The sequence below is a fragment of the Falco biarmicus genome, chromosome 3 (genome assembly GCF_023638135.1).
Source record: "Falco biarmicus isolate bFalBia1 chromosome 3, bFalBia1.pri, whole genome shotgun sequence".
NCBI classification, from domain to species: Eukaryota; Metazoa; Chordata; class Aves; order Falconiformes; family Falconidae; genus Falco; species Falco biarmicus.
The window spans coordinates 106360284-106374353 of record NC_079290.1 but is presented as its reverse complement, the minus strand read 5'-3'; the positions used below and the strand labels follow the sequence as shown (position 1 = coordinate 106374353).

The window sequence follows — 14070 nt, the reverse complement described above, 5'->3', positions numbered from 1 at the left end:
CACGTTGCACTCTTTGGCATTTGCTTCTATTTTTCAGGTGTAAATACTGTGACAGGTCATTCAGCATTTCCTCCAACCTCCAGCGGCACGTTCGAAACATCCATAACAAGGAGAAGCCATTCAAATGTCACCTGTGTAACCGATGCTTTGGGCAGCAGACCAACTTGGACCGACATCTTAAGAAACACGAACACGAGAATGTTCCAGGTAGGAAAGGACATGGCTGGGTGGTTCTCTTGCAGCACTGGAGAGAGAAGACACCGTGGTCTGGTCTCTCTGGTCCTTGGGAAACCTTTCTGGAAAGCAGTTTCTTAAGGCTGAATGTCATTAGGTAGAAAAAAGCCAAACACCAGCTCCTTGTGCGTCCTGAGACACGTTTATCTGCGATGCCTGATTGTAATGTGCACACAGTCATGCACGGTGCTCCGCGCTGCCAAGCTCTTGTCAGGTATTACTTACACGTGCCCTTTTGCAATCCATAAAATAGCAGTCGTGATGCTTGCTTCCTGGGGACTCTGTCCAGGGAGCATAACCTCACCTTGTGAGACCTCCTGGTACAATGCTGATGTGGACATGTCAAGCTCTACCAATCTACCAAGAGTTTTCATCCCGAAATGCCTTTGTAGGTACGTGTGAAGCTCAGGAAGATAAATTAGCTTTGCCTTAAAATAAAAACTGAAGGAAGACATTCCTGTGCTGAATCCTACTAAGTGATTTCCCAGCCTAGGAAAAAAAAAAAGTATATACGGAAGAGTTACAGGCAAACACTTTTGCAATGGACAGTGGTTCTTAAATTGTATATAGCATCTGTAAGTGCTGCATCACCATATTTCTCTCTGTAGTTCAAGTCTGGAAAACACAAGCTTTATTTGGCTGCTTTGGCCCATGAGATTTCTCTTAAATGTTAAATCATTAATATATAGTGAGGGGATTGTTGCGTAACATTCGTCTTTGATTTTTCCTCTAAACAATAGCTTCGACAGTATCTGATAGTTTCTCCTGTTCTCTTTTCTTGTTTCCCTCACTCAGTGAGCCAGCACTCCGGAGTCATTACGAACCACCTTGGGACCAGTGCCTCTTCCCCCAACTCGGAATCAGACAACCATGCACTTTTAGATGAAAAAGAGGATTCGTATTTCTCTGAAATCAGAAATTTTATTGCAAATAGTGAGATGAACCAAGCATCAACTTTAGCAGATAAAAGGTAGACAAGCAAATAAAATTACCTGGTGACATGTGTTGTTAACGTGGTTGAGAGACCAGTCAGCCTCTGCCCTGCAGCACTTGGTTTAAAATGCACAAAAGAGAGAAGTGTAACAGTTTGGAAGGAAAACGCGTTCAGCTTCAAGCTCTAAGCCCAGTGTTGTCTTTTCAGCCAGCGACTGAAGGTAGGAGGGCTGACACCAGGGAGCCGCTGACGGTCGGACCATGGCTGCAGCTGGTGGGGCACATTTCAGGAGCAGCTGCACTAGAAGGCAGGGCGGCCCACGGCTGCTGTTGGCTCCTGTTGGCTCCAGCGCAATAGTTGTGCGAAAATACAATTTGTTCTCTAGATAAAAATGTCATTATTGAACCGTTTCCTTCTGCCATGAAGCCACATGGCCTGTTCCCTCACTGCTCAGAGTGCCGACTAAGGGAACCAGAGGCACCTGCCTTACTAGTCTGTTAGTTCATTTCAAATTATCCTTATTTTGACAGAGTGATATTTCACCTGCTGCTATCCTGATTTCCCAAATAGCTATTTAATCCCAACGCTAAGATTTAAGTCCAAAATGCAAGTATGAGAAATCCACATGGCGGTGTGACCCACCTAAAGAACAGCAAGTCGTGTGAAACATGCTGACCTAAAGTTTCTGGTGCAGATGTTAATCATAACTTTAGGTCACTTGGTGGCATCCTCTTGGTTCCAAGTCCGTGGCGCTGGCGATCCCACTCTTGTTCTCTTGGTCAAACTGCCGGTGTTGTGTGCTCCGCTGGGTCCACGTGGGCATGAATAACAAAAATAATAGGAGAGAGGATTTAGGCTGGCTGTTGGATTGCACCATGAGAAAGCTTCCTCCTCATGGTTGCTCGAAGGCAGATTGTTAGAATACAATAGGACAGAGAAGGAGGAAAGTCACTTGTCCCACAGATGTCATATTTCAAGAGATGGAAAGCTATCATTTAAATCCAGATCAGACAAAATTCTAGTTTGAAAAGCCTTGGAGTTGGTATGTACTTGACAAGCGTATTAGCCCTCAAGACATGGTGGAAGGCTGACTTTTAAATGCCTGAAACATGTCTGTTTTCCTTTTCCTTGCTGTTTAAATAATATGCATATGTACATAAATATGTCTCTATATTCATACACGTGCATAAAATTCTCAAAGTCTTAACATCACAGTGAAAATGCCTGACTTATGCACTTGGCATCTTTTTTTTTTTCTTCTTTTCTTTCTTCTGCCCCCACCCTCGACGAAATATTTCAGGCCAGAAATCCAGGATATTGATGGCAATTCCCAGTGTCATGGATTAGCAAATGAGAAAACAGAAGATGTGGATGATGAAGATGAAGAACTGGAAGAGGAAGATGATGACAGCCTGACAGGGAAGTCACAGGATGAAACGGTATCACCCACCGCAGAGCCCCGAGGAGCATTTGAGGATGAAGAAGATGAAGAGCCCACATCTCTCACCATGAGCTTTGACCACACCCGAAGGTGAGGTGGGCTATTCCCTTCGAGAAGTCACACGGGGCTCAGACTTCTGGCCCTGTGTCAGTGGTAGATTGTGAGTGCTTTTGTTTTATTTTTCAAGCCATGTATCATACCTCCAGTTTGATTTAAGCATTCACTTGAGAGATTCCATTTTCACCATGGTGGGGGACATGAAACAAGTGGACTGCAAGGAGGATCTGTGCTGAGGTGTCTATCCAAGACTTAAGAAGTTAGTTCCACACAGAAAACAGCATTTTCATGGTACCACAGTTCAGCAAATAATGTCTTTCTCGCTAAAACACTGGTCAGGGCAAAGGAAGAGGCATACGTGTTGTGCTGCTCTGGCCATTTTAGTTGTAGCAAAATGTGGTTGACTTCAAGTGGAGTTCTCAGAGCTCGGGGAAAAAGTGAAGCCTTTTTTTCCCAAGGTCAAGCCATGCCTAGATGCCTTTAAAATTGAAGTTTGTTGCACATAGTGTAGGCTTAGCTTGCTTTCTGCCTCGGTCTGCCTCCAGTTTCCCCGCTGGTATTCGTAACAAACGTCCCGTGATGCAAAGTAGTATCTATCTTGATTTCAGCGCATCACTATTTTAAGAAAATTCAGCAGTGTTCTTCAGGCACTGGTCCAGTGTCAAACATTTCAAGGAGTGGGCAGCAATTGGACATCTCCACACAGAAGACCAAAGTGAATCGTAGCCACGCTGAACGACAGATCTCTATAGCACTAGTGCTTGTCTGTGCATAGTCATGCTCTCCACTTTTTCTTTGCTCCTTGCATTTCGTGTCATTTTGGTGTTTGTCCGTGTCAGTTCACGCATGTGGCTTGTGAGACCCCCATGTATGTGCATGCAGGCACTGGGTTAGCAGCACTCACATTGGCTAGATGTGAACGGTGAGATGAGCTAACAACAGGTCAACCCCTTCCCCTGGTCATTGGTACAGGTGTATTGAGGAGGACGAAGCCGGCTTGTTAGATTTGGAGCAGATGCCGAATTTTGGGAAGGGGCTGGATCTTCGCAAAGCAGCCGAGGAAGCATTTGAAGTTAAAGATGTGTTTAATTCCACCTTAGACTCTGAGACAATAAAACAGACTCTGTACAGGCAGGCTAAAAACCAGGTAGGTATATGACAGACCATTTTATCTAGCTTGCCGCCGGCACGTACGGTAGGGTTAGCAGGCAGCTGGCCTCCTTTAGCTAAGGTTTATTTTCCTCTTCCAGTGAGCAGGAATTCTAACTGTAATGTGTGAATTGTGTGTGAGCTGTGTCTTGTTGCAATTACACTGAAATAGAGGAGAAACGGAGTGGGCATCGGTTTTAGGTCACCAGATGAATTTATCATTTAGCCTGTGCTGTGGGAACATGCTTATCTAGAAAGATAGAGGCATCTGTCTGTTTTTCTCTGTCTGTATAAATGTTTTTATAACTTATCATTTATTTACACTTTGGGATGGGTCTTTAGTTGGTATATACTAAGAAAGCATCCTTGGGTTTGATTATCAAAGGTGCAATAGGCAACAAGATTTCCAGGACGTGCAATCCAGCAAGTCTAGAGGACTTCCTCACTTACCTCCCTGATTTCTAAAAGCAAACCTTAAAATAGAAATCTGCCCTGTGAGCTAGGCCAGTTCAGACCCACCAAGAAACCTCAGAATGACGTCTTGGCACGTGTTGGAGTTCTGAGAAAAATCTGGGGATATGGGGCAGATCCGTTTGTGCTTTCTGCTTTGTCATTAAACCAAAATACTCAGTCAAGTTTTATGAAGTTCACGTCTTGATCCCTACAAAAGGATTCTCACAAAAGAACCAGTCAGTGAAGTTCCACCACCGGACTGGACTGGAGAGAGCATACCCACCCCTTTGGGGGGGTGAGTGTAGCTGTTGCCTTGGAATCCCTTTCTAACCTTCCAGCAACAGAATTTGTCATGAAATCTATTCTCAATGTCCAGCAAAGCAGTAGCTTAGTGCAGTTGCCAAGCAGAACATGATTTTTGATTTATGGTCACCCAAAATTATGAAATTCTTGTCCTTCTTCACAGTAGGCGCTAGTGCTGAAGCTGGGGAAGGGCTGCTTGAGGCTAGGACACAGCTTGCCTCTGGGTGAAATGAATTTAAACACAAGCTGCTTGCCTGACTCTTCCATGTGTCCTGTTACTAATATGCCAAACGTGCTAACGACTCAGGAACAGCTCACTCTTTTAAAATTTACACTGCACTACATCCAGCCTGTGCTTGGATGGGGGGATATTTTGTTTTTTTGAATGGATTTTGTAGTGTATGATACGCAGGACTGGTTACACTGGAATCGCAAGAAGTGAATCACTCGAACCATCTCTCATGCAGAAAATGTAACGGTAAAACCCAAGATGTGCGTGAGCAGCACGGTCCTTTGTTGCTCTTTCTTTTAAGCAATTTTAGAAGCGTGCATGTCCGTAACACTACCAAGCTGTACTCTCCCAGCACTCACCTACAGCACCTGAATGTGTTGCCTTGACAAGTAGAACTGACTCTCAGCTTTTACGAGGGGAGGCTGAAGTCGGGTAACTGGTTCGTATGGTCACTGTTACAGTTGCATTACTCAGGGTCCTGCTGTACTGAGCGTCGTACTGATGTCCCAGATAACGTATGGTCTTTGTCTTCTGTCCTGCAAAGGGTTGTGTGCGGCTGGGGGCAACCTCAGTAACCTCAGTGTGAAGGAGAGGGCTACACAGCCACCAGTTCAGTGCCAAGTAGGAGTGTGCGTTGCACCAGCTGATGTAGGCAAGGGAGGCTGGGGACAAGGTCCTCCTGTGTTCCAGGTTGTGGGTGGCGGTGACATTGCCTTACACCTCCAGTATGTGAGATTGTCGTCTCCCTAAGCCTTCACATCACTTGTGTGGGCTCTGAAAGGATGCGCAGCTGTATGAGACAAGTAGTCCTGGGAGAGGGAGAGCATCCAGATTACAAAGAAACAAGCAGATTGTTATAGAGAAAGCAGAAGCCTCAATGCATTTTTCTAAGCAGACACTTTTAACCGTTTCACCGCAGCAGTAAATCTACCCTGACAAGGACATACGGACACAGCGGTAATGCCAGTGAGCATTTCATGCCTGTATTCCTGAACATACGTGCAGGTTTCTGCAGGCAGCGGTGGGCACCTCCAAGCAGTGAGTCACAACAAGTAGCCCGCTGCCCATCGGGTTCCAGCTGATGAGGGTATGGCTGCGCCACTGCTGGGGCCCCTGCCTCGCTTAGCCACTTGCTTGTCTGTAGGTGTACTTTTTTGTGAACAAAACAAAATAATTGGCATTCTGCTGGTAGCTGCTTTCCCCTGAGAGCAGAGCCTAGACTCAGGTGTGGGGTTTGTGGCCGAGTGCAGAGCCGGCACAGAATGGATTTGGTCCTTTAAAAGCTGGTGGGAATGATGGCCTCTCCTGACTAACCCTACAGCTGCCTATACACTGGCAGATCTGCATAGCTGGAGTGATGGGTATCATCCTGGTGTATGGATATAAATTGAGACCTACTGGCAAGGTTCTTTGCCGGGGCCCAGGGGTGCTGGCTGGCCTACATGTCCTGTGTGGTTAGATGGTGCTGTGCTTTGGAGGGTTTGTTATAGCCTGTCCTGTGTGTGTATTCACACGTGTCCTCTGCATTGCTCTTCTCTCCTCCAGGCTTATGCAATGATGCTGTCCCTGTCTGAGAACGCTCCCCTCCACGCGTCCTCCCAGAACTCTCTGGGTGCTTGGTTGGACATGGCAGGAGCAGCTTCAGAGTCGGGGACCTTTAACCCCATCAACCACCTCTGAGAGGTCAACAAGGCACTGGCCAGAGTCCAAGCGAGGAGGCGGTGGTGCTGCAATTATCCTAGCAAAAAATCCTAGCAAGCAGAAGATGGATGAGAGGGCCTCAGGGAGTCGTCTGGACTTTTGGCTGAGAAGGAAACCTGTCGCATCTGACCTACAAGTCCTGCATTTTTATCTATCCGGAGTTTTCATTTCTAATTTATCAGAACGGACGTCTCCAAAACTGGATAACCCTGATGCAGCCCTAGGATTTCACAGTCTATAGGAATAGCATGAGCAAGACACGAATTGCAACAGTGCAATCAAATATTGGCCCCTCTAATGTTACAAACCAGTTTCACTGAGCCAGTAAAGCCTGCGTATCAATGAAAGCTTGAAACCATTCGGTAGCATTTCCTTTCAATTCAGCTGAACAGCGAAGCAAGAAGGAAAGGGAGCCAGGTGACCTATCCCTGGTGCAATTCTGACACAGCCACTGAAGAGTTATACCAGGGAAGGGTAAATTCAACCCATTTAATTGACGCCCAAAAGCCTTTGAAATTCTGTGCTCTCACAGAAATTCCGTCCTATCCTTTGTTCCCCACAAAACATACCAGCACAGTGCAAAGCTGCTGGAATGCGAGCCCACGATCCACCACGTGCAGTGTCCTGGTTGAGGAATCTTCAGCCCAGAGCATTGCTGAGGTTGGGGTTATCAAGGTGTCATGCAAATACGTGGCTCACGCGCATCGGCTGTGCCCTGAACACCCTTCTGTCTCCACCAACACTGCAAGGTTGCGAGAGCTTTCGATCTCTGCTGCTGCCCGTGAGTCCAAGCTGCTGCTTGGACTTGAAGCATCGGGAGTGTTTCAGAAAATGCCATGCTCAGCGAGTCTGTGGGGTGGGAGGACGGGGGGCTGTGGCACTGCCCTGTGCTGGCCTGGCTGCCCCCAACTGAGCTGCTGAAAACACTCAGAATTTCCCAGGCAGAGAGGTCCCGGGCTGAACCCCCACCTGGAGCGGGGAGCTGTGCAAGAAAGCGTGGGAGGTGGCGAGTCTCGCTTTATGAAGGGCAATTGGGACACATCTTCTAGTTTATCTCCCAGGGTTTTGTTTAGAGTGACATCCTTTCAGTGTTGATAGTATCCGGGAATTGTGGCAGAAATTTTTGACTCGTGCAGTTGTTTTAGTATGCTGGATGGTTGCTTATGCATCACACACTGCTACTTGGCCTATAATTTAAGTAGAAAGGTTAAAATTTCCTTGCTTGAGCAACCTCAGGGTTACAGCCCTCTATTCAAGCACATCACTAAGAATAGAATTGTCTCTCTGACTCTAAATTGCTCACAGGTGTTTTATGAGTGATTTTAAATCACTTCAAAGTCTCATCTTCGTTACTGATACAAAGCAGCCTCCAGAAATACTGTGATGTTGATGCTAGTCTACGTTGCGATTACAATCTGCTGTGGGAGCAGTGATTTGCAGGTAAAGCTGAATTATGGAATAATCAGGAAAGCAATTAGACCTTGCAAAGGGTACCGTCAGCTACGCAGATCAAGTTTAGAATGCGTGTCCTAAGAATTGTTGCATTACAGCATCTAAAAATTGGAAATGCTGAGGACTGGACTACTGCTACCACTGAGGGCAAGCACGTGCCTCTGCATCTCGCCCATTGCAGTTCTGCGTTGGCAGCTGCGGGGAGTCTGGGTGCTCTGGCAGGCTGGCTCTGTAAGGATTGCATCCAAAGCCAGTGAAGCCGAGAGGAGCTTTTCCCATTTACTTCAGCATATTTTAGTGCTGGGTCTGCTTCTGCGAAGTGCTTTGATCAGGTAATAACGCCTGCAGAACTGGGTTAATGGCTGATTTCAGAGAAGCAGCACGCAGCCGTCAGTGATCGCCTGTAAGTACTCGAGACGCGCAGCCGCTCTGCCTGCACGGGGTGGGAAAGGACGGATGGTGGCTCCTGTGTCATCCAGTGGGGAGAGACGCAATGGGGAAGCCTCACTCCAGCAAGCTAAAAGAAAGGAAACAGCTACCAGAATAAAGCGGAGGGTGTGTTAGGAACGATGCCGTGGCAATTCGCTCTGCGCCCCAGAGCGCACGTGAGGCTGTTTTCAGAGAGCCGGGAGCCTCCGGCTGTCCGCAGAGGAAAGCATCTAGGGTGGCTTTGGTACAGAAGGAACAAAAGGTATATTAGCAGCATCAGTGTATTTTCCAAGAAAATTTACCCTTCCTTTTTGGTTTTTGACAACATCCTGTGAAAGTGCCCAAGGCTCTGAGACCAACAGTCAGTGTAACCCGAACTGCTTCATATATTTGCACAAAGCTCTTGGGTAGGTCGGCCCGAGAGCTGCCAATGTCGAGAGAAGCCAGGCTCTGCGAGGGGCTGGGACGGCCCCGTCCCCGCACATCTGCCTCTGCTGCTGCCGCAGCACAGCCCTGCCCAGGCGCTTGGCCTTTAAATTATTCCCACGGGGGCCAACTGAAAATAATAAAAGAATTGTTTCTTTTCCTGATGGAATTTATTTTAATCTGTATATAACTTGTAATTTTTTGCTAATTCTTTTCTTATTTTATTTCTTCCTTAACAGTATTTTTTGCATTAGGTATCATTATTGTGAAGAAATAATGTTAATATAAGTACGTAGTGAAGGACCAAAATTGTGTAATTAAGGTTGTATGTTGTATGATTGATAACCAGGGAGTAGGAAGATGTTGTCCATGTGCCAAATGACCCTGACCAGCCCTGCTCTAGTCGCGCTGCCGATTCTCCAGACAATCATAGGGTTTGTTAGTTCGCCTTGACGTGACCGGTGCGTTAGACGAAGGTTTCTCTGTAGTTCCTCGGCCGCTTGGAAAGCAAACGCAGCCCCCACCCGAAAGCCAGCAGCCCCTCCCCGCGCGCCCGGCCACCGAGCACCGGCAGCCCGGCTCCGCAGGGCAAGCAGTGTGCCGGGACAGACCCGGGAGCCGGCGGGTGCAGCTGGGGGGCCGGCAAGTGATGCCACCGTGCCAGCAAGCCACACCACCATGCCAGCAAGCCATGCCACCATGCCAGCAAGTGATGCCACTGTGCCAGTAAGCCATGCCACCATGCCATGTCTCACCCAGCAGCCCTTGCTGCCCACCGGCACTGAGGTGCAGAGCCGGGAGCTGGGTGACGTGGTGGCGCTCGCGGGTGCTGCCACCCCAGGAGGGAGCAGCCGACAGAGCCAGGGTGACCCCGCTGATGGGATGCAGCGTGTCGGAGTTGGCGGCAGCGCTGGGTCCATGGCAGACGTGCACTCCGCTGCAGCACCCCCATGCCCTGCCCTGGGAAGGCCACCGGCTTGCAAGCCCTGAGCTGCGCCAGCTGCTCTCCCCGTGCATGCCAAGGGACTCATCCAGTGAGCGCTGGTGGCACTGGGGCCCATTGCCACGGCCCACAGAAGCACTCGGCCCCGATGGGACTGTCTGGCCCTGCAGGATCCTGGACCCCACTCCAGGAGAGCACAGAAATGTAGCCCGGCCTTAAACACGGGGATAGATGGGTCCTGTCCCGTTACAGCACGAAAGCCTGAGCTGCAGCTCTGTGGCTCCTGGTACCTGCCTGGAGTAAACCGTACATCTGAGCATCTTTCTGAAGGGACCGCAGCAGTGTCTGTCTTGATGGAGCAAGATCTGTGGGTAACAGTAAGTGTTTGCGTGCTCTGACCCGATGTTTTCTTCATCACTGAAGCAATCTTTGAAGAGGCTGGCATCACGCTGCTCAGCGTGAGGAGGGAACAGAGCAGCTGAAGGAGCAGCGATGAGCTGGGTTCCAAAATGTGGGCCAAGTACTAAGAAATGCAAATGTTACTGCGGGGATTTATTTGGGGTGTCTATGGTCTTCCCTTCGGTATCCCAGCCCTCCTGTCTGTCTCGTTGTTCCTTCAGAGGCTGAGTTTGCCAGCAGCTCCTCACGCTGCCTCAGCTTGCGCCGTTACTGCCCCGGGGCTCCCCAGGAGCAAGGGCATCTCCTGCTGCGTGCTGCTGCCCGGGGACAGGGAGGTCCAATCCAGACAGGGACTGAGGACATTAAAAATTAGTTCCTAAAATCATGAAATGATTTTTTTTTCATATTTCCTGATTAAGTTTTCTTCCTGTTTTCTTTAGCTAGTGTCTGTTTGTTGTAGGATCTCCCGACTCCTCTAATTTAGCACTGATTACAAGTTTTAATTTTTCCGCAGTTAAGATAAATAAACAGAAAGCCTCACTGAATCTCTGTTTATCTCGTAGCTTTCATTCAATTGCACTTGAAACGTGTTGCAGCTCATAGCAGATGTTTAGGTTTTGATTTGCTCTTGGAGCAATAGCAATCCCTTGTTTTGCAGGATGTTTCCCGAGAGGTTCGCGTGTTGCGGAAGGTTCTGTGCTTCCCAGTGGGGGTGGGGTGCAGGGGGCAGGCCCCTGGGCTTCGGTGGGATGTGGAGCTGCCGTGCTGGAGGCCATCCCACGCCGCTAAAGCGTTGTGCCAGGGAGGCGTGACACAGCAAGGTGCGAGCCGCAGGGATGGCGATAAGATCTGCTGTTAGTTGGAAAGCCAGGGCACCGCTCGAGGTGTGATTTAACCCAAGAATATTTGCGTAGGATCTATTTATTAAAAGTGTTTTCACATCTCATAGCCATATTGCCACAACAGCGAGAAGGGGAGAAGCCCTGTGAATTTTTTGTGTCACCGGGTGAGGTGGATGCCACTGTCACTGGCTGGTCAGTGCTGCCGCAGGGACAGTGCTTCGAGCAGCATCCTTGCTTCTGAATGCGACTTCGACCCCAGATAAACCTTTCAGCTAGTTAGGGAGGAGAAAATCAGTCTGCTGTATGTGCTTTCCCTTTCTCTTGCCTTCTGGGATGCCGGCGGTCGGTACTGGTGTGAGTCACTGCCTGATGCAGGCAGCCGAAGGCGCAGCACGCGGTGCCGAGCGCGCGGGCGCACCGGGGTCTCCCACGGGATGTGCCAAGCAGCCGCGGGTCAGAAGCACCTGGTTTGCTCGTGGATGCACAGGGGTGTTCCTGCGGGGCATCTGGCTGCCTGGGCGCGTGCCTTTGTAACGCACCCCGTGCCGGCTGGGTGTGCGCGCCGCAGGTTGCAGCAGAAACGAGTAGGTGCGCACAGGGCTCCAGGGCGGCAGCCGAGCGCCGGCAACAAAGCCAAACCAAATGGGGTGAAACAGCAAAACACGAGCCAAGTTGGCTTGAATGCGTTCCAGGATGAAACACAAAGCTTGGTTTGTGTCTTGCTTAAAACAAACTAGTGGAAGCTTTCGATTTCTCCCTAACCAGCACTTAGACTTTCAACAGACGTTCTTGAAAACGGCTTCTTTTTCACTTCATCTGAAGCGTTTTGAAAAGCACTTGCACAATGACATGAACACGTTTGACTCTAAGCATCAAAGCACTGGATTGTGAGCCCACTCCCCTCGGCCGATTTCAATCTGCTGACTTACATTCGACTTTTACATGCTGTATTTTGTGTGTGTGTGTGTGGCGGGGGAAGGGGGAAAGCATCACGGTGTAGGAACCTGCCCGTTTCTGCCTGTTGGAAGATGGGCGGGGAGCGATGCGGTCCGCTCGATCAGTGCTGGTAACGTAAGGGCAAAACCCTCTGCTCCCAGACGATGGTCAGTAGTGCTTTCACAAAGCCATGACACTTTTTCTCTGTAGTGTTGAGTGATACTGTGACTAAAATGCTATTGAATGATTCCAAGATTATTTTTCTCTTTTCTTCTGTCATTACTTCTTGTTACCACTTTGGAAAAAGAATGAAAACGGAAAAAAAAGGCAGCTTTGATTTCCAAATGTGCAATTCACATGTGAACAAAGTAATTCTGAAAGTAATTCTCAATGTATTTTACATTCTCGTTGCTCTCTTCAGAGCAAGAGATGTTTTGCCCTGATGTCATTTCCAGCCTGCAGAAGATGTAATTTAAAACATATATATATTGTGCTTGCAAGAATCATGAATCTGTGCATCCTATGTCATTCCTTTTCCCATTGTTACAATACAGATATGATTTAGGGTTTGGGTTTGGTTTTGTTTTGTTTTTTTCTTGCTTTAGAACTGTATAGTGTTTTTTAAAATCAATTGTAAATGTCTGGTTTTCATATGTTTAAAAAACATTGAGAAAGAGGATGGTGCTTGTTCCATATCATTCTTGATTGTATATTGCTTCTGTTATGTTTATAAGTAAACTGTGCATGACTTGTGTTTAGCAGTCATTATTGTGTCTGTTTGTGAAATTTTTATTAAAAAGAAAAAAATTCCGTAGATGCACTTATTGTATATGTGATTAGATTTTGCGTCCGAGGCTAGAAGCCTTGAACTGCCAAGGAAGGAAAAAAAAAAAAGTGTTGGCAGTTATTAATTAATATGAAATCGCTTTGTTGGGAGCATAATGAAATAAAAGATATGAAGTGTAGAAAATAATTAAAAAAAGCGATTTTACAAATTTCATTTTGATGCTTGTGATAAAAGACAAATGTACTTGTGTAGAGAAATTCCTTTAAAATAATGAATAGAAAAAGCTGATTTTGAGGTTAATGCTGTAGAATAGGAATGTATACCAAATGTAATCTTTCCAATGCTACAATGAATTTATACATGAGATTGATATGCAATAAACCTGTGTGCTTTTATAAGCCATGGTCCTGTGAGCTTTTTTTCTTGGAGGAGTGGTGGAGACGCAGCGGCATGCGCAGTGGGGGGGTGGGAGTGACTTGCTGGCTGTGCTAACGGGAGGCTGTGAAGGTGCAGCAGGGCCAAGCGAGCCCGGGAGCTGAAGGGGAACGTCACAGAAGGAGAACAGTATACAGGAGCAGCATGAGGGTGTTCGGGGAATTGAAGGGGAACATCACTGAGAACCCTGTACAGGAGCAGCGAGCTGGGTGTTTGACGGGAAGAAACAGTCTGATGAAGAATTGGATTTCCAAATCTTTATAGGCTGCAAAAATAACAGCTTTTACCCCTCTTCTTCCCAGGTGGCTTGTTCAGGTGGAGAAGGAAGCTGGTCCACCACCGCCTCGGCTGCTTGCCGTGCCGCGCATCCTCCCGGCGAGCCCGTGAGGCTCCATGGCACTTCCCACCCTCGCCCGTGGGTTTCGCTTGCCTGTTCTTTGGTCTTGCTCTGATGGGGGGGCTGGTTTCCAGGGAGGTGGGGGGGTGAGCAGGGAGCCCTGGTGGGGCTGGCAGCACCTTCCTGTCCTCGTCCAAGGGCTACACGGGATGGCTGCCGGCGCTCGTGCCATCCAGAGCTGGCAGGAGGGTTCCACGGTGAAGAATATGGCATAACGCTGAGGAGCCCTCTCGCTTTGCTGTCGGGTACTTTATGTACTTGGCTTGTAAGACTTCAAAAGACCTTCAAGAAATGAAACAACAGACCCTGAAATGAAATGACGGACACCCCTCCTTGCTGCCGGGGCCCGGGAGGACCAGGCGGTGCTGCTGAGCCATGCCAGCATCCCGCTGGAGGGATGCGTTCTTCTCGCTGGGGAGCTTGTGTGGGGCAGAGTGAGGATGTTCTGGGGTGGGGGGACGGGCTGGGATGAAGCATTATCTGAAAATGTCAAGGATATTTCCTTTCACAACGATGAGCT

The 14070-nt window shown here is 48.3% G+C and overlaps 1 protein-coding gene across 1 annotated transcript in view; it reads left to right on the top strand.

Moving 5' to 3' along the window:
• PRDM16 (PR/SET domain 16) overlaps positions 1-10698 on the top strand; it is a 345680-nt gene extending 334982 nt beyond the window's left edge. The window contains exons 13-17 of the mRNA XM_056332565.1: positions 38-207; positions 1030-1204; positions 2469-2699; positions 3639-3813; positions 6349-10698. Of these exons, the coding sequence (XP_056188540.1) occupies positions 38-207; positions 1030-1204; positions 2469-2699; positions 3639-3813; positions 6349-6483 (886 nt within the window). The 3' untranslated portion in view covers positions 6484-10698. The remainder of the gene's footprint in view (positions 1-37; positions 208-1029; positions 1205-2468; positions 2700-3638; positions 3814-6348) is intronic.
• Positions 10699-14070: the final 3372 nt, after the last annotated feature.